Here is a 17,906-nt window from a genome sequence, read left to right on the forward strand (position 1 = left end):
GCCAGTGTTCCTTAGGCTCTTAGAATCACACGTTATAGCATGAACACATTATATTTTATTCTTAAGAAAGAGCATAGACTTTGAAGAACTGGACAAAAATTTGAAAGCAGAAAAATCTGTTTGGAATTCTTTGTCCTGAGTCATTTATCTGATGGGAAGATTCTTAGCACAGTTGCCAGTTTCCTAGTACCTGACGGTCATCAGTCGATATATGTGCCAGAGCTCTTAATTCTGCTCTAGTCTCGGATCCAAACAGGAGCTCTTGAGAAGGTTAACTGAGATCAAAGTCTACATATCCCTGTCTTTGATCTGTTTGCGCCACTTATTTAAGGAATCACTTATATACTATCTGTCTATACTTATATACTATCTGTCTATTTCTGTTCATGGCCATTATCATGGAATGTGATAGTTATTTTGTCTTCAAGTCTCTTTATACTTTAATCATTCAGGAACATTAAGTACTAACAATGTTAACATTAACAGAGAATACCTACGAGGTGGAACCCTGCTGATATCATCATGCAATGAGAATAAACAGTATGTAGCAAACTATTTAAAAATTGTGTTCAAGGTTTTTGATGAAGCGTTCCCAAGAAGCAATGTGTTAATACATTTCTGTCATGAATGCTACTCCATCAGTTTATTAACTGCTGATCATCTTGGGTGGCTCAGCAGGAAGAAGTGTTGGCTCAACCCACCAAGTGTGGGGGCTTCAATACCCCAGTTTGCATGTTCTTTGTGTCACGTGGATTTACTCCTATAGTTCAAAGAGATGCGGTTAGGGTAACTGTTGTGTTAACACAGGAGAGGCACCTCCCAAACCAGGATTTCTGAATCAGCACAGTGGCAGCCATCCATGTATGGCTAAACCTTTTTGCTCTGTTGGCTAGTTGTTTACGAACAACGGACTGCCTTATTATGTATATTGTGGGTTTATGGCATAAATAGCTACTGGGCTTATGCGACGTTCTTAAACATCCTTAAATGAGCTGAATATCCATCCTTATACTCCACCAGCCAGACGTTTTTGCGCACCATAGGTTTTACCGTTTGTCCATTTATTTCATAAAGTTTTGAAATGGCTGAGCTGATGTATTTGACAGACATACCATAATTCTACACCAAAATGAAGATTATTTAACCTGAAATTGCTGCACAGAGCTGCATCTGCACAGTTTCAACATAAATACTGAATAATTCCTGTAAGAATAAAAAAAAAAACCTACAGATTATTTTTCTGCCCTGATAAATATTTGTGTTCTGAAGTCAACATACAGCCACAACTGTGCTGGAATTAACTCAGTTATTGAATACGAGAAATATTTATTTAACGTTAATTATTTAGGAACAACACATTATATTATTAATTTAGGGAGGAAAATGTATAAGGCTGGATTTTAAAATTTTGATGTTATTACATTCCTGTAAACTGGGATACGCACACATTCTTTTTTTTAAAGAGCCCAGCTTCCATGGAGAAGAGCTGAACTGGTGGAGAATAAAGGACCCTTTGTTACTTGGGGAGGGAGGTACCCAACAGTTCATGTATGTGGGCTGGAAGGAGTGCCAACTTCCCCTGAGCCAAAGCATTTATTCAGGACAATTAAAATATATGAGCAATTAACATTTCCAGCTATGCCATTCTTAATAATTTCTTCATTATAACATATATTGCATTTTACAATATCACCCATTCATTAAAAATATTACTTATATACTCTACCTAAAAATACAACTGGCTAGCTAGATGGCTTTCTCTTTCAAATTAACCAGTAAAACACTTGCAGATATTTTGGGCCTGGAACATGTTTTAGGGAAGACGTTGACGCCATGGTAATAACCAAACCGATACTTTAATAATTCCAAAGCTTGTGGATATGCATTAGAATTGGCACATTTTTTGGTCATATGCCATTTCTGAGTCAGAAATCCAAGGACAAAACTGCCATCGTGAAGGTGAAAGGCTTTTAAGTTCATCACAATATAATTAAGAAGTGTTTTTTGTTTTCTTTTTAAGCGTGTTACACCCAGGCTTCCAGCAACAGATAGCTATGTCTCCAACAGTATTCAGACATTATAAACATTTCACCAAACATTCATAATTGCTTGATAAAATCAGTATTGATCTTTGAGAATGAAACTCCCCTAAATGAAAGAAAGCATCAGTCATCTTTGTCAGACGAGAAAACAGCAGTAGATGCAAACAGTGGCATACGCATGTGCCACTCCCGAACACTGTGATGCAGGACTGTTTTGTGACTCATTCTGTGTAGCTATTTACCAAAGATAATTAAACCTGCACAAGCAAGGTGTGGGAGCCAGAAGCAGGAAAGTTGACGAACGTTTCATTATAGCATTTAAATTCTATGCAAAAACAATCTCTCATTGACTCACAGGGTGATAAACAATGATAGATTTCACTGATAACTATTCCTTATATTAAATTCTAATATATGGAGAAAGTCACTGTATGGTAAGTTAAAACTTGGACAATTAATCTGTAGTAAAATCCTGTACAGCACAAAGTACAATATTAAAGATATCCATTTTGTCTATCATCGCTGTAAGAAATATGCCAGTGCAGTCATTTGCAAGTTAGCACAAATAATGGACCTAACGATTTGCTTAACAGCAGGAAAAAAATACACTGCAATGGTATCCTTCAGCATTAACTCAGGCTTTTTGGGGGGAATCCTGGCATAGGTTCTTTTAAACCACCCAGTTTTCTGTCCTTGGCTCTACTTTTTTCACAAGTCCTTCCCCCATGACACGGAAATCCTCCAAGATGGCCTCCACGTTTGGGACGCTTTGAGCCAGCTCTCCACTCACCTCCACGCGGCGGGCACTCATCTGTGAGGTCTGCAAGAAACCGTCAAGAATTCTCATGTGTTTTGCTTCAAATGCCTCATTTGTACGCAAAGCCGAGAAATAATGAAGACCTACTTACAGCCCCAAAGTGCTCAAAGCAAAACACTGGCACTCATTTGTAATATGATGGTAAAATCTATAGTTTGCTAAATATTAGGCGAAATACACTTGCACTGATGCTTTTATTGAGAAAGTATGCAGTTGAATCACCATTAAGACTATACATTAAATACTTCTTTGAAAAAGTAATGCTAAATCTGGCTTTAAAACAATAACAGAGGTCACCGATTTACTGAATAAAAACTATTCAGCTCAGAGGTGAAGCACCAGTCAATGAAAGAAGGTGAACCTGTAACAGTTATCCAGTGAAACCTCTGGGGAACCCACCTTGAAAGGCTGCGATGCGAAGGCTTGCGGTTTCCACAGCACTGCGATAACTGTACTGCCGTAGGGATCACAGAAAAACAGTGCCAGGTGACCAAATGCATCCTGGGAGAAGGAAAAAAACAATCAAAGCACTGCAACCCAAGACAGCAATGCCAACTAGCATAAGATTGAAATGACAGCCCATAAATGAGTCATCTGTCATCTATTTCAATAAAGCGCACAGCAGCTTAAAATTGTCTCTATGTCTTTAGGCCAAATACACCAGTTCCATATCACCTGTACAAACATTACTCTATTCATGCCCAAACCACAGCCAATGTCAGTGATCTTAAGGCACATTTTAGTTTGAAGAGGTACGTGTGCCATTTTCTCATATTTACTGATTACTTTAGACTGGGAAATCAATGTATTTAAACAAAATCACTGCATATGGATACAAACATCGCATAAGAATACCAAACTGCAGATTACCAAATCTGAGGAAGCAATATAAATTTAGAATTACAAAACCATTAAAATAAAATGATATACTTACCCTAAGTTGAGTCATGTACTGAGTAACTGGGTTAAAGTCAATAACAGGGAGTGCCCCACCAGCGCTGGGCACTGCACCTGACACGGTGCCCCGACTGAAGGTGGCGTGGGGAACGTCCACTGCCTGGTCCAGAAGGGGAACGTGCTTGGGGCTGAGATGAATGAGAACGTCATACACATCCAGAGGGGGACGCAGAACCACCTTCAGGGACACAGAACACAGTGAACGATGTGGGTAAGAAAGCTCACAGAACACAGTGAACGATGTGGGTAAGAAAGCTCACAGAACGAGAATTATTATTATCAGGGGCTTAAATTTGAACTAGAACTTGTCTGTTCATGTGCAGGTTCCTTACTGTTCCTGGAATATAAGCAAATTAATCAGTGTCTGAGCATTCAGGTCCCGCTATTACTTCATTATAGTACTATTTAATTTGAATAGCGTCAGCTCTCCATTTTCCCCCCAATTGGCCAATAGCCACACTTTCTGTAACCGTTAAACAACCGTTTGAAACTATGTATATTCACACAATAATTGCCATAATTATCCATCAAAAGCACCTGCTGCTACAAAAAAAAAAAAAAAGTAAACCTGAAACCATTAAGGAAACCACTGGCATGAGTTTAAGGGCAGAACAACCAACAAAAGACTTTCAGACACATGATGATACTGCGTAGGATCAAGTGCTGGCAAAATGACTGGAGCTCTGGATGTTCTGGTTTGCACACCGGCGTACAATCGGGATTCCAGCACTTTCGTTTTCTTGCACTCACCCGAACGTCCTGCCCCTGACTGCAGTCCTTCAGCTGCGTCTCAAGGACCCTTAAGCTCTCCTCAGCAACTACTGTAAGGCGCTGCAGCATCTGTAAGGGACACCACAAACAGCTCCTGACGCTGACCTCATTATACCCCGAATCTGTCTAAAGGCTAATTCACTAACACCCACAGCCTGCCCCTAAAACACAAAAAGCTGGTCAAATAGGCATTCTGAGGCACTGCACTTTGACCCAATGTGCATCAAAACAGGACTGCAATTCTGACATACAGGACAAAAATTTATAGACATGGGGATTTCTTATTTAGTTTAACAGGTATCATTTCCAGTTATATATCTACAGTCAAGATCACTATATAGGTCTACATAATCGCTATAAAGAAATACAGGGTTTGTTACAGAGCTGGGGTGGAGAACCTCATCCATGGAGAGTCAGGGTCGGTGCTGGTTTTTGGAATGACCTCTCAATCGGGCAATAAGTCCACAGGACTGGAGTGGAACCGCTGCTTATTACTGGTTGACATCCCAAAAACCCGCCCCCCACAGCGGCCCTCCATGGATCAGGTTCACCACCCCAGTTACAGAGGTACTGAAGTATAGGCTGCTTCCAACCCCCTGACCCGCACAGTAACCACATCACAGCTGGGGCCTCGTGGAAGGCCCTTAACAATACATAAAGAACAACAAACATTCTCTATGAAGTGTTTCTCAGGTAAATGGTTAACAATTTGCTGTACTCATAATATTTTGGATGCACAGATCAATACAGGTTAAAATTTTTTAAATATGCCATCAATATATTTTGACACATTGTTGTTGCAGCATAACTGGCACATTTTTAATACCGAGTCATCACTAGAATTATAAATGAATCATGTCTTCCATTGCTATGAATTGAATTCAGCTACATACATAGTAAATGGCACAATAAATACCACACTCAGCAGATGACAACTAACCAGCACTGAAGGGCCATCCTTGGTCCACAGGGAAAGCTTCTTGTCTTTGGGTGTGGCGATGAACATGACAGGAAGCATTTCCCGGGAAGCAATAAAATCGTTCTTTATCTCAGCATAATCGGATACTGAAGAGGGAAGAAAATCTGGTTAGTATTGGGTGTGAGGCATGGAAGAAAATGAACCTGGACAAAAGTAAGCAAAAAAAAAAACCCATAAGAAGATGACATTGTAAGCTAGTGCTCCAGCCCCAGTTTTAAAAATCAACATGCAATTTAAATTCTAAGGAAATATACACAGTATAGGTACACAGTAAAACGATCAAGATTAATGATGCGCCTATTGTCTTTGTCAAAATACATGAATTAAATCACCTGTGAGTTGACCGTTAAGGTTGACCACAAGGGGACAGGTTTTCCAGTCGAAGGAGGAGAGCAAATGGAGGAACCGGAGAAAGCCGACCAGGGGGGAGCTGGAAAAGGGGCAGTCAGCATTGACGAGCTCTAATGGGCAAGAGTATCAAACACCAAACTCCTTATAACCAAAGCCTACGGGGAAAGTGATCAGTAGAGGGGGAATTACCCTGGAGCTGAAAAAGGGGCAGGCTGCAAGAAAAGCGACGCGACAAGGAGATCAGTGGCATCCTCGCCGACCTCACCGCTGAAAAGCTGGGCTGCCAACCAGCGTTTGGCCAGTCGACACGTCACCCCAAAGGCCGGGTGCTGCTGCTGGAGCCTGAACCGCACAAATAGGGACAGGAAAAGATTAAGGTTGGCGACTCCATGCTAACGCTCTTGTTTCTAATACAGTAGGACATCGAGGTGGTTCAGTTAAACTGTAATTGTGAATAAAGAGGACTGCACCCATGCAGTGTGCTGGTGAGGTAGGGCCGATGTATGGTCTCTAGTTCCAGAGCTTGGGCCTCATCATTGTCACGGTAACAGAGCATCCCATCTGGGCCTATGGTCTGCCTCAAGATCTGAGGCTCTCTGTGGTAAGCCACCTGAATACGGAACACATATCCATCCTGGATACAAGACAACACACAACAAAGATTTCATCACGCTGTGTCAGGAACAGCATGAGTAATGACAGTTCGTGAAAACGTCGTGACGTAATAGCAGCATGAAACAATGTGAAACCAGGGCAAGTGCGTGGATGTGAGCACCTTGTAAACATCTAGGTGCGTAGGAGTGGGACTGCAGGTGAAACCGTGACACTTGCGTAACTGCTCCCCAAGGCGGATGTGGAAGGCTGCTTTGATGTGACGGATGGCCAGCTCTTCAAGAGGCCATTTCCCGCTACCCTCCATGTGACAGATGACTAAAATGTGATCAAAACGGAAGGAATGTGGGAGATAATTGTTATTTTAATGACATACAGGACCAGTGAATTGAAGAAGACAAAGACCTTCACACCCATGTCTGCCTACATCCACTGTCATTTCACAGAAATACATGGTTAATACCGAGGCCTATCTTCAGCCCAGCAAATGGTGAGGAATGAAAGGACAGGCAAAGTTGTTTTGGGAGGACATGTTCTACCTTTCAGTGGTGGGATGTAGGCAGGACAGGGCTTGTTCTCCAGGGGCAAAAGGGCACCAGTCACTTTCTCTCGACCGAAAAATGAGTACTGGAGTTTATGTGGAACTGGGGGAAACACCTACAGCAAACAGAAATGGGTGACTACCTGCAATATAGGACAACTCAGTGGGGTAACGGTGAGCCCCAAGCAGAGTGGGATGTACCTGTGAGTATCTCAAAGCCGGATGGGCAGCCTGCACAGAGGTAATGGACAGCGGCAGACCCTCCAACTGCCACAGCTTGCGGCTGAGGTCATCATAGGACTGAACTATCCTGAGACTTTCCTCATCCCCAGTGCTATTACTCTGTGCCACCAAGACAAAAAAAGGACGATATCTAGCTAAGCCAACTGCTTTGATGAAACAATCCTATACACAGATTATATGACCGACTTTCTTCATAATACACAACAGCATACTTACCTTGCATTCAATTCTGATGACATCATCAAGGAACCCTCCTCGATATCTCACACAAGACTCTGGAATATCAGCATGACTGGTGGACAGATAAACGTACACATTATTGAATTAAGAATGCAAGGCCTAACCTCCCATACATGATCCAAATGAACCTGACTTGCATAGAATATGTGGTTAATTTTCTACTACAGCTAGTTCTTGACATTACAAGCTAATTCGTTCCAGCAGGAAAACGGGAAACATTTCCCATAGAAATGTTACAAAATGATGAATTTGGTTCAAGCGAAAAATGTTTTCATCTTAAATTTTTGCCAAATAAACAAAAAGAAACACAAACATATTATTGGAATTAACATTTAATCAAAAAAAAAAACGGCAAAAAAAATCCCTGGAGAAAAACAAAGAAACGCTTCTTTCCAAAAACTGCAACATTTAAAGTAAATTTTGGTCACTTTGATTTTCCACAGATGGGGTGTTTTTCTTTATGCATCCCATTCGGAGCTGGTGGAGATCACTTACAAACCGTATGCGAAATGATTAACGGGATCAGGCTGGGTCGAGAAACGAAGTGATACAAGTCGGACACCATCGTAAAATATTCTGTAAAGTGTAATGCTGCGCATGCGCAGACGTGCAGGTACAAAGATGTGCATGCGCAGTCAGATAATTCACACAGCAGGGTTATCTGAAAACTTTGTCGGGCCACGGACAACGTTTTTGGGCAGCGCACATCGAGTAAATAAACAAACTCGTAAATCGGGAGCTTGGAAAGCAAGAACTACCTGTACTGTAAATCCAATATGTTGACCAATCTGACTGACTAACAACTGTAAAATACAAACAGTAGCAACATGACTCAATGATATATAATAAAACAAAGAGGAGGATACTAACAGCTGAAGCAGGTGTGTGATAATCTCACGTGGCACCAGCCTCTTCTGGCAGGCAGAGGAGCCGCTCCACAGCACTGCTTCAGTGATGGCTCCATCCTGGAATCGCCGGAGCTCTGCACGAGGACCCCACAGCTGCCTGAACTCCACAGCCTGAAAACACACGCACAGCTAAGAGAGGGACACGCATACGGAGCTAGGAGCGCGCAGAGATTGACATTAGCCTTTCAAACAACATCTAACTTCAGGCTTTTTCATGTACAAAAAACCTTGGATTAAGCTATATATATTAGACTATATAAAAAAAACTGCCACATCTCAAACCGGTCACAAAATGCAAGGAAGCATATCAAACTATATTTTGACAATCTAGCAGGGTCATTCCATTTGAATTCAACAAAATGGCGATCTTTGCTTATGATGAAATCTGGCTTATCTTGCCGGGCTCGGTCATTTTTTTTTTTGATATAGCACTGTTTATTTTTTAATAAAATACATGTGTGTGGGTACTACTTCTATACAAAAAACACTGACTTGTTACTTGGACCCCTTCATGAGATAAACATCCCAAAGGTGAACTTTTTTGTTTTTAATGCCACATTTGAGTGTCAAACAGGGGGGGGGGGGTAGTGCTGTGCATCTTCACTGGTATCACCATTCGATTCGATTATCATGTTAACAAATTGATTCGATTCGATTCCAAGACAGACAGAGAAGACTCTCCAGCAGATTCCAAATGGCACAACCTGTCCCTGAAACTGGGTTCTTGCATAGCTTTGTTCACATCAGTACAAGTGTCATGCAAAGCCAAGCAGAGTTCACTCCCATCCAAAGCCAGAATTTTCACAGACTACACTTTGTATTCGCCTGAAATTGACAGATTGTTTGCTGCATGTATGATAATTCCCATTTCTGCTACAAAAATAGCTATATTCACCTCAGCTTCTGCTGTGGCAAAGGTTAAAGCAGATGTTCCAGGTACACAAATGGACAACCCCTCTCAGAGCCCCCTTGGCTGACTCAATATGGATTTGAGGTGAATTTCCTTCTTAAAGCCAAGTCGTTCGTAAGTTCTACGTTAAGTTGTTTCAACGCTCCGATGCATTTCCCAAAATGTTTAGTTAAGCGTATCCTCCATAAGTTATTAATTCATAAAGGTTGGTCTAAGCCTCTCTTAGCTGTCTCACATCGCTGTTGTCAGCTCATAATGCTAGTGGCCCCCACTGTTCAGACCGCACACCTCTGAAATTAACAATATGCTAAGTAATATGTACTCTAACAATTCAGCAGCTGCAGGGGTGACTGGGGTGCGATGTATATTGATTGTGACATTGCAATGGACACACATGAAGCATTTCTGAAGTGTCATATTCACAAAGAATACCAATACTACCAGTTTTTCCTCATGCTACAGTCAAGCAGTTATTATATGGAGAGAATAATCGATTCTCGGACCATTGATGTTCCGGCACCTAGTAATGTCAAGCTTAAGAAACTCTCCCTTAAGCAACCTCTTGGAAATGCACATAGAAAAGTAAACAACTTTCGTAAGGTTCGTAAAAGTCTTCGTAAGATGACAAGAGTCACAAGAAACGCACCCCAGGTTGGCGTTTTTCCACTGAACCAGGTCATACGTAAGCAAAACTGCGAAGGGACGATTTCCCATAGTAAATTTTGCAAGCTGTATCCAACCTGAGCTGACACAGCCTTGCTTACTAGAAAGGAAATAAGTGTGACTAAACCAAGCAAGTTGTGTCACCACTCTGACTGGTTGAGATGCATAGAGACCAGAAAGAACTGGAATTATTAATTTTATCACATATCGCAATGTACTGACACATTGCTGATAACCTGGAACCCAACCTCCTACTTGGAAAAAGTATTATAGAACGATTGAATCGGATGGATTGAAAATGTAAATTTATGCAAGCTAATGCTACTTCCGCTAGCATTTAATGCTAACATAACACAGTGATTCTCTTTGGTTTTATGTCGCTGTTGCTCTCCAAAGCCAGCAACGCCTTTACAGAGCCAACTCTTCTGCAATGGACAATCAAAACAAGGTGGAACTGCACTATAACTACAGTTTCTTAATGTTATTGGTTGGTTATGGCCTACATCCTGGCCAGTGGAAGATTACCATTAACGGTCGCTGCAAAGTACCTTTCCCGACAAGCCTTTTCACGGTACCTCCCAAGCCATAACATGTGTGCTTTCCATGGGAAGTAGCAAAAAATGTTACCATGCTTTTATCCCAAAGTCCTGTTAATGGTGACATAAGTATGGAGTTTCTCTCGCTTTTATATTGCGTTGCTAAGCCGTATGAAATATAACCCCTTTTTGGTAAACGTGTGGACTCCGTGTGTGGACAGCAGGTAGGCCACCAACATGGAGCCCACAAACCCACTTATCAGCAAGGACTTCCTGTAAAACACAGAATGTGGTGGTGGTGTGATATAGGGAATCACTGATGGAACAAACTCGGCTTTCCGCTTCTCCTTTTCAGCAGACAAATGGATGTCATTTTGCATGCATCCCCCAAACACTCTGGGGGCACTTTAGGCTACTTTATAAAATAAGAAGGTTAAGAGAGTGAGACTAGTGTGTACTTTAAATATTTTTTTCGTAAGTTCAGTACCTCGTTACTCTTACACCCCTTTGGATAAAAGCATTTTTTTGTCTGAAAGCAGGGAAGCAAATGACAGGTCACAAAAAACTGACTTGTTACCCTTTCTGAACTTTACAAAAAGTCATGCAGCCATTTTTGAGAAATAAAAACAACAAAAAAAAAATCCAGTTACTAAGAAAACGCTCAGAAGCACAATTTTTACAAAAAGAACGATATCTGTTTCATCGATTCAAAAATGATATACATTTTTTACTGGAAATCTGTTGAATTAAAATGGAACAACCCAGTATAAAATTACATAAAGACATTTTTCAATGCGAAGGCTGACTAGATATATCACCTAAAGAAATGCTCATTGTGAGATTCTAGCACAGTCAATGGCATCAATCATGCGACTGTTTGGCAATTAGGGGATCAAATACTGAGGGAATTAACAGAAGGGCGACACATGCAAACAGGAGATTATCAGGACTACCTCAGCGCTGTCTGCTGGTGGACCTCGCTCCAGCACAGAGGCTGACAATTCAGGGTTCAGCAAGAGACCGAAGGATAATGACCCCAAGTCCTTGTGCTTTGGGGGTTCAGTGACCACTGACCACTAGAAGATTGGAAAAAAACAAAACAAAAAGAGTAAGTGTGACATGTCATATGTGTCATGAATAAAAGATACGCAGACTTAACAGTAAAATTGCTAAGCTGTGAATTCATGTAAAAACCTCTCTCAACACTGATATCTGCATACAAACTGAGTTTTTGTAACCTCACCTCTGGTTCAGGACACAAGGCATGGGTCAAAAGATGGACCCTTTTTCCTAGACCGTGTTGCAGGAGGGACAGTATACAGGGAAGCACTGTCAGCACATAGTCCCCACTGTGGTCCATGAGCTCCCCAAGAAGTTTGAGCTTTTTACAGGAGGACTGCAGTTTCACTAGCTCACACAACCTGAAGGAAAAGGCAATGAAAATGACTAATCCATCCATCCATTTTCCAGTTGCTTAATTTTGTTCAGGGCCATAGGAGGGCACAAAGAGAGTGTAATTTAGAGATTCCAGTTAGCCTATCTGTGTCTTTAGGACGTAAACGCCACACACACAAAGCAGAGGTGGGAAGTGAGTTAATAGTCCCACCAAAAGAGGGGGTGGAGGTGGAGATACAGCAACCAAGTGACGCTCCACCAAGGCTCAAGCCAACAGCACGTATTCGTTACAGTAGTGCTTATAATACATGGATAGCTGTGACTGATTTGATTCATTTTACTTCCTTAACCTGGTTTTTATTTTACAACTTAAGCCCATAAATAATCGCAACTGTTGCCTTTTGCAGTCAGTTTTAGTTTTGTACTTAATAAAATAATGGGTGTTAACAGCCTGATTGATGCTCAGAAAAGTACTTTGACACTGTAATCTAGCGAGTCATGAATAATGGCTCAGAACAAATCCACCCCCTGGGGAAAAGAACAGCAGTAGCTAAAAATGGCTAAACGTCTAGCCAATGTATGCAGAACAAATGATAAGGGCGTCTTTAGCATATGGACTATTATTAGCACATGGAGAGTAGGAATGCCACTCACTGAAAGACATGATCATATGTCCTAAGGAAGGGTTTCGGGGTCATCAGCAAGGCCTGGAAGCCGTCGAGTGTGGGGTCGTCCCAAAACTGCAGGGAGAGCGCAGCCTCATGCTGAACCTGGGAACGCGACACGAGCCAAAATTCATCAATAACAAAAAAATGAGCATAGTTTTAAATAAACGTTTCCTAACCCAATCCTTGGGGACCCCCAGATGGTCCACGTTCTTGCTGAAGGTCCCTGAGGACCACATTGGGAAACTGTTTTTTATAACTTCAACAAAAACTTTACTACTACTAATTATTATTATTACAACAACAATCTTTATATATTTCACAGATCATGCTAAAAATACAGTTAAGAAATCTGAATTTAGGGACAGACGCAATACATTACTGATGTCTGTAGCTTGCGATTTCGCCACTTCAGGTAAAATCGCCTAACATGGACTTAACATCTGCATGGGTTCGATTCCCAAGACCACAAGAGTAATCAAGTTGACAGGGCTATCGGATTCCAAGCTTCCTTCACTTGCATGCTGCTATGGACAAAAGCATTGGCTAAATGTAAAACGCAAACTTCACGTCTGCCACTGGGACTCACGCACCTGCTTGTAGGTGTTGGCCGTCATGTCTGCGCATAAATTGAGGTGCCCTGATGGATCCACAAAGACTACTTGGAAAGAGTCGTGGAATTCGGAGAGTGTGGGCTGGATAGACAGGAAGAGGAAAGATTAGGAAAGAACCATACTAAATATTAATCTGCCCAAACATCCAAGTTAATCATATAGATTTAATCTTACCGCTGTTGAGTCGGTGTCTTTCGCTAGAGTGATTCCATTCTTTGTTAAGTCGGTGGTAGCTGTGGTTAGAGAAAGGAACAAATATGGAAGAGTGCTCACAGAATGCCAATACAGCTCTGAAATAAATGCACTGGCTTAGCGTGACGTCAACAAATCCACCCTCGGATGAAATGCTTACCTAAAAAATTAAGAGAGTTTCTGAGAAGTTGGTATGCAGTCATGGTGTTGCCGACTCTGTGTGTGGACAGCAGGTAGGCCACCAACATGGAGCCCACAAACCCACTGAAGGAGCCAACTCCCTGAAAACAAACAGGAAGAATGAGCACAGAAGATGGGAACATAACATACAGAAGCACAACAACTGAAATCGAGGCGATTTGAGACCAACATCTCATATAAATTCTAGTGCCAAGCAAAATGAACCAAACCTGGTGCAGCTCTCTCTGTCTCAGCCACACTTTCAGCAGGGCTACAGCATCAGTGAAAGCAGCACACTGGGCAGAAATAGCCGACAAAAACTGCAAATGTGCCTTTGGAAGGTGGTCACCCAGGACAGAGCTGTTGTAGTGAGGAGTAGGCGGTTCCTTGGTATCTAAGATCATTGCAAAAAAAGGTTTACTTAGAAAGCAAAATCAGTTATCATTGCCAGTCAATATACCTGTGACATTTCCCAAAAATGTTTTCATACTGAGTGAAATCTCTTGCGCAGCTCTCACCTGCTGTGGGCGCTTCCAGGCCTGTGTACCAGTACGTCCGAACGTTGTTCCTCAGGGGGTGAAAGCGACTAGGCTTGAAGAATCCCGGTGAAGGGCAAACGTGGAGCCTGAGCGTTATGGAGTTTGAGTCTGCCCCTGCAAGGTAAACATGCGAAATGACACACCAAACTTTGCTAGTTCTGCCTTGCATGGAATTGTATGCTCACAACAACCCAGCAACCTTAGCACGTGGTATGGTATTCAGGTCTGATTTTTAATAAGGACAACCTAAGTTCATTCTACCTTTCCCTCTGCAGTCCATTCTACAGCAGCTCCCCTCTGTTAATACCTGGAGGCGTTACTAGCAATAACGGCCGAAGACGATTTCCATGCAGACAGGAGTAACGCAACGATCCAATGACAGGAGAGGACAGGAGGTGTTGGGCAAGCCCAGCCAGATAAAGGGCTCTCTTCCTAGGGTACCTCTGATTCAAGGCATCTTTAGGTTGTAGCACAGCCTGAGGGGAAGAATGAAAACTTCAGACAACAAATGCACATCTATAAATTTACGAGGCAAATAATTCCAAAGATTATCCATGCAAAGTTACTTTGCATGCAAAAAAGTAAGCATGAATAAGTAACACTTACAGGAGGCATGATGACAGCAAGATCCACAGACACCCTTGGTTTAATGCAGGTCCCCAACGGATAGCTGCCCACTACAGAGACAGAAGCAGGGGGCTCCATGTGGAACTTGCCCTTTGCAGATTTTGGGAAAAGCAGGAAAGGAACTTTGACCTCTGAAGACAGCCATGACAGGTCATTCAGCTAGAGAGACAAAAACAGAGGGAGAAAAAGCAAAACGTTAAGACATACAGTGCAAAAGTCTTAGGCAGTAAAAGCAAGAGTTTAAAGCTATTTGTCTGAGTAGTAAGGGCACATGTGCTCAGAACTAAGAATTAAGAGTAACTCAACAAAATCTAACAAGAATTTCTCTCAGTTTTCCAAATAGTTATTGATATGGATATGGATACTGACTGGATGGCTAGAAGAACCGCTTCACTTCCAAAACCTTTCATCAGGGGCACCTCAGCCATCACATGTAATCATTACATTTCAGATCCAGCTCAATCAATTAAGAAATTAGTTTTTTAAAAAGTCAATGAGGTATTGATTTTCCATGTGAGGTGTGGTAGGGGATGAGTCAAGACATACATGTATTGTATTGGATGGTTACTGGAAATGCTTGAGAGACTTTTGGAGACATTTCGAATTGGCTAAGCTGATACACTTTCACGGTCATAATATTATAACTTACATCAACACAGAGTTAATTTAAATATCATTTTCTTTGCCTGCCTAAGACCTTTACATAGTACTGCATGTTAACGTGGATTTCTCTAACGCATCTTACCACGATCATGATGTTCATGATGTCCATCTTACATGAACCAAAGACCACTGACAGTAGACACAGAGATACACCCCTCCCACTCTCAGACGCGATACTAACCTCCATTTGAGAAGTCCGTGGCACAGTCTGGAGCAACTTAGTGACCTTCTGTATGAAGGAATCCACCATGCATTTCCTGTGTTCACTTAGTACAACTTCCTTCAACAGCTCCTCCATCTTTTAACACAGAAACAGAAAACAAAAAATGCAACAAGTAGGTTACACAATGTATCACTAATGTAGAACCTTGTCTGAAGGATCCCCAGCCGTGTTGCTATGTTTCCTGGAACAGGCTCCAGGTTAACCATGGCTATGTATTGGAGAAACAGTATGGAAGATCGCTGCATGGACTTCTGTACTAAGTGCCCAAATAATATCAATCAAGAATAAGCACCAATGAGTTCTCTATTGTGTAATTCATTAGGCCAATTCAACTAACACAGCTGGGATACTACAGTGACAGAAAGGCACAGACACCACATTCCCTCACCTGCATCTTCAGCAGATTGCAATGGAACAGGCTCTCTGCCTCGCGCAGCTGGTTCAGCTCATCTGCATCAGGGGGTTTATACAGCTCCTTACGAGAGAGCTTAACAGGACGCAGAACTCCATCCTCCATGGTCTCTTCCTTCTTGCTTCTCTTTAGCTCCATGGTGCCATCGTTTTCTGTGTCAAAAGGCTTAGATTTCCCAGTCTAAGAAGAAAATAGAAAGTAATCAGAAAAAGAAAATCCAGAAGTCTGTCTCTAAAAGGCAGTTTTAAATATCGACTTATTACTAATGTCATGGACAAGCATCTCTGTGCAAAAATGGTAATGGCATTTCTATATACTTCATTATGTAAATAACGAATAACTGTAGTTAACATTAAAGGCACCCTGAAACAACTGCAATTACATGTGTTTTGACAACATTTTGCCAAAGTATCACCGCTTTCTAAACCTAACCCGGTTGTTAGACCGGACTACAACACGAATTTATTGTATTAAGTTATATTTCCCAGTTTTCTGAACTGTGGTACCTTATTCTTCGTATCAGAAGCTGACGATTCGTCTGTTTTTCTCTTCATAATTATTAAGCACAGATCGCAAAAGAACACACGTTTCAGTTAATATAAAATTAATGCAGAACAGCTAGGCAAGGTACTTCTCACATGTGCGTCCCGGAAAAACGTACCATTCCTCGTGTGTGAAGACCCCGAACAGTTTGATTGGTCGAGAGGATCACAAAGACGCATTCTAATTGGCCAGTTGTGCATCCTGTATAACAAAATACGGCAGCAGTTCACGACATGTCGTACTAAGTGGCAAACCTGGCAACAAGAAGGCTAATATACGGAGGAGAACGCCTACTGTTTCTCATCGAATGTGTTTGGGATTTTGGTTAGCTGTGTTGGTTAAATTAACATTTTATTCACATTTTTAACTGTTTAATTTCCACGGAACTTCCTTTGTTTTCAGAAAACATTTAATTTAGATGTACATTGTGGCTGCGAATAAATCAAATAAACAGAACTGAGCAGCGGCTCAGTAGCCTCACACCCTCGTGGTTTTGACTTCCAGCCATCTACATATTTTGTAGGTTTTCCCGTTATTTGAAAATCCAGTTCTAGGTTGTGTTCCCTGCTTCGTGATAATGCACTTTGAATCACCTTATTTTAACTGAATATTAATATATATAGCCGGGGCGGCGCTTGGCACTAGCGGTTAGGACTTACGATGGGAAGGTTCGCATTCAAATTCCATGGACAGCAGAGTAATGCCACTGTTAGACACTGTCTGATCCTGCTTTCCCACTTAACTTTGGACAAATCACCTTGCTAAGTAAATTTAAGATATTGAAGAATGCTACAATGGTGTATCCCTTGTCTGATATCTACTTACCTGTAAACTTATGCTATTGTACAAATCTTTTGGATGAACTCTTGTATTGTCTGATATTTCATTTATTTATTTATTTATAAGCTGCTTTTATCCAAAGTGACACCCATATAAGAAAACAGGGTCAGTCAGTTCTTGGAACAATTAAGGTTAAGGGTCATGCTCAAGGGCCCAATTACTTAGGTCGAACCACTGGATTTGAACCATTGACCTTTTACTCATGGGCATAGCAACCTAACCTGTTGAGCCACACACCGTCCCCACCTATTTTAACAATAGACAGCTTCTAAAATCAATTGTACAAATATTTAACTTTTCACTGACTCACCTCAACAGTAATAAAGTGCTTCGAGTTGCTAGTTCATGCTGGCCAGCGCACTGGACCTAGTACAATTTGTATACTGCTGAAATAGATCCATGGATGATACAATGGCTCTCATTCTGCACAGTGCTCTTGAACA

At 41.6% G+C, this 17,906-nt stretch overlaps 1 protein-coding gene across 3 annotated transcripts; it reads right to left on the reverse strand.

Annotated features, from left to right (window-relative positions):
* Positions 1–1,836: 1,836 nt before the first annotated feature.
* nol6 (nucleolar protein 6 (RNA-associated)) lies at positions 1,837–17,379 on the reverse strand. 3 transcript variants are annotated; one of them, XM_048995523.1, is made up of 27 exons: positions 17,283–17,379; positions 16,742–16,824; positions 16,057–16,260; positions 15,627–15,743; positions 14,762–14,941; positions 14,463–14,631; positions 14,135–14,269; positions 13,847–14,010; positions 13,597–13,717; positions 13,419–13,477; positions 13,224–13,325; positions 12,620–12,735; positions 11,814–11,991; positions 11,524–11,646; positions 8,424–8,572; positions 7,530–7,605; positions 7,272–7,412; positions 7,069–7,186; positions 6,693–6,847; positions 6,388–6,551; positions 6,107–6,259; positions 5,899–5,996; positions 5,528–5,652; positions 4,567–4,656; positions 3,794–3,994; positions 3,259–3,360; positions 1,837–2,862 (listed from the first exon to the last, which is right to left on the reverse strand). In XM_048995523.1, the coding sequence occupies exons 1-27, from the start codon at positions 17,308–17,310 to the stop codon at positions 2,713–2,715; spliced, it is 3,501 nt and encodes a 1,166-aa protein (XP_048851480.1). In that variant the 5' UTR covers positions 17,311–17,379; the 3' UTR covers positions 1,837–2,712. The 3 variants fall into 3 exon arrangements, with proteins under 3 accessions (XP_048851480.1, XP_048851490.1, XP_048851500.1); XM_048995533.1 differs by lacking the exon at positions 17,283–17,379 and adding an exon at positions 17,107–17,246; XM_048995543.1 differs by lacking the exons at positions 16,742–16,824; positions 17,283–17,379 and adding an exon at positions 16,587–16,735.
* Between the last annotated feature and the right edge of the window lie 527 nt (positions 17,380–17,906).

Source organism: Brienomyrus brachyistius, chromosome 2 (assembly GCF_023856365.1).
Source record: "Brienomyrus brachyistius isolate T26 chromosome 2, BBRACH_0.4, whole genome shotgun sequence".
NCBI classification, from domain to species: Eukaryota; Metazoa; Chordata; class Actinopteri; order Osteoglossiformes; family Mormyridae; genus Brienomyrus; species Brienomyrus brachyistius.

What these genes read in the sequence shown, in the direction of transcription:
- nol6 (XM_048995523.1), bottom strand. Translation starts at nt 17,310, where the DNA reads ATGGAATTTGAATGCGAACCTTCCCATC. An exon ending in CGGCTTTGAGATACTCACAG is followed by an intron (nt 7,187 to 7,271) that starts GTACATCCCACT and finishes TGTTTGCTGTAG; the next exon opens with GTGTTTCCCCCAGTTCCACA. An exon ending in GTCAGGGGCAGGACGTTCGG is followed by an intron (nt 3,995 to 4,566) that starts GTGAGTGCAAGA and finishes GTGTCCCTGAAG; the next exon opens with GTGGTTCTGCGTCCCCCTCT.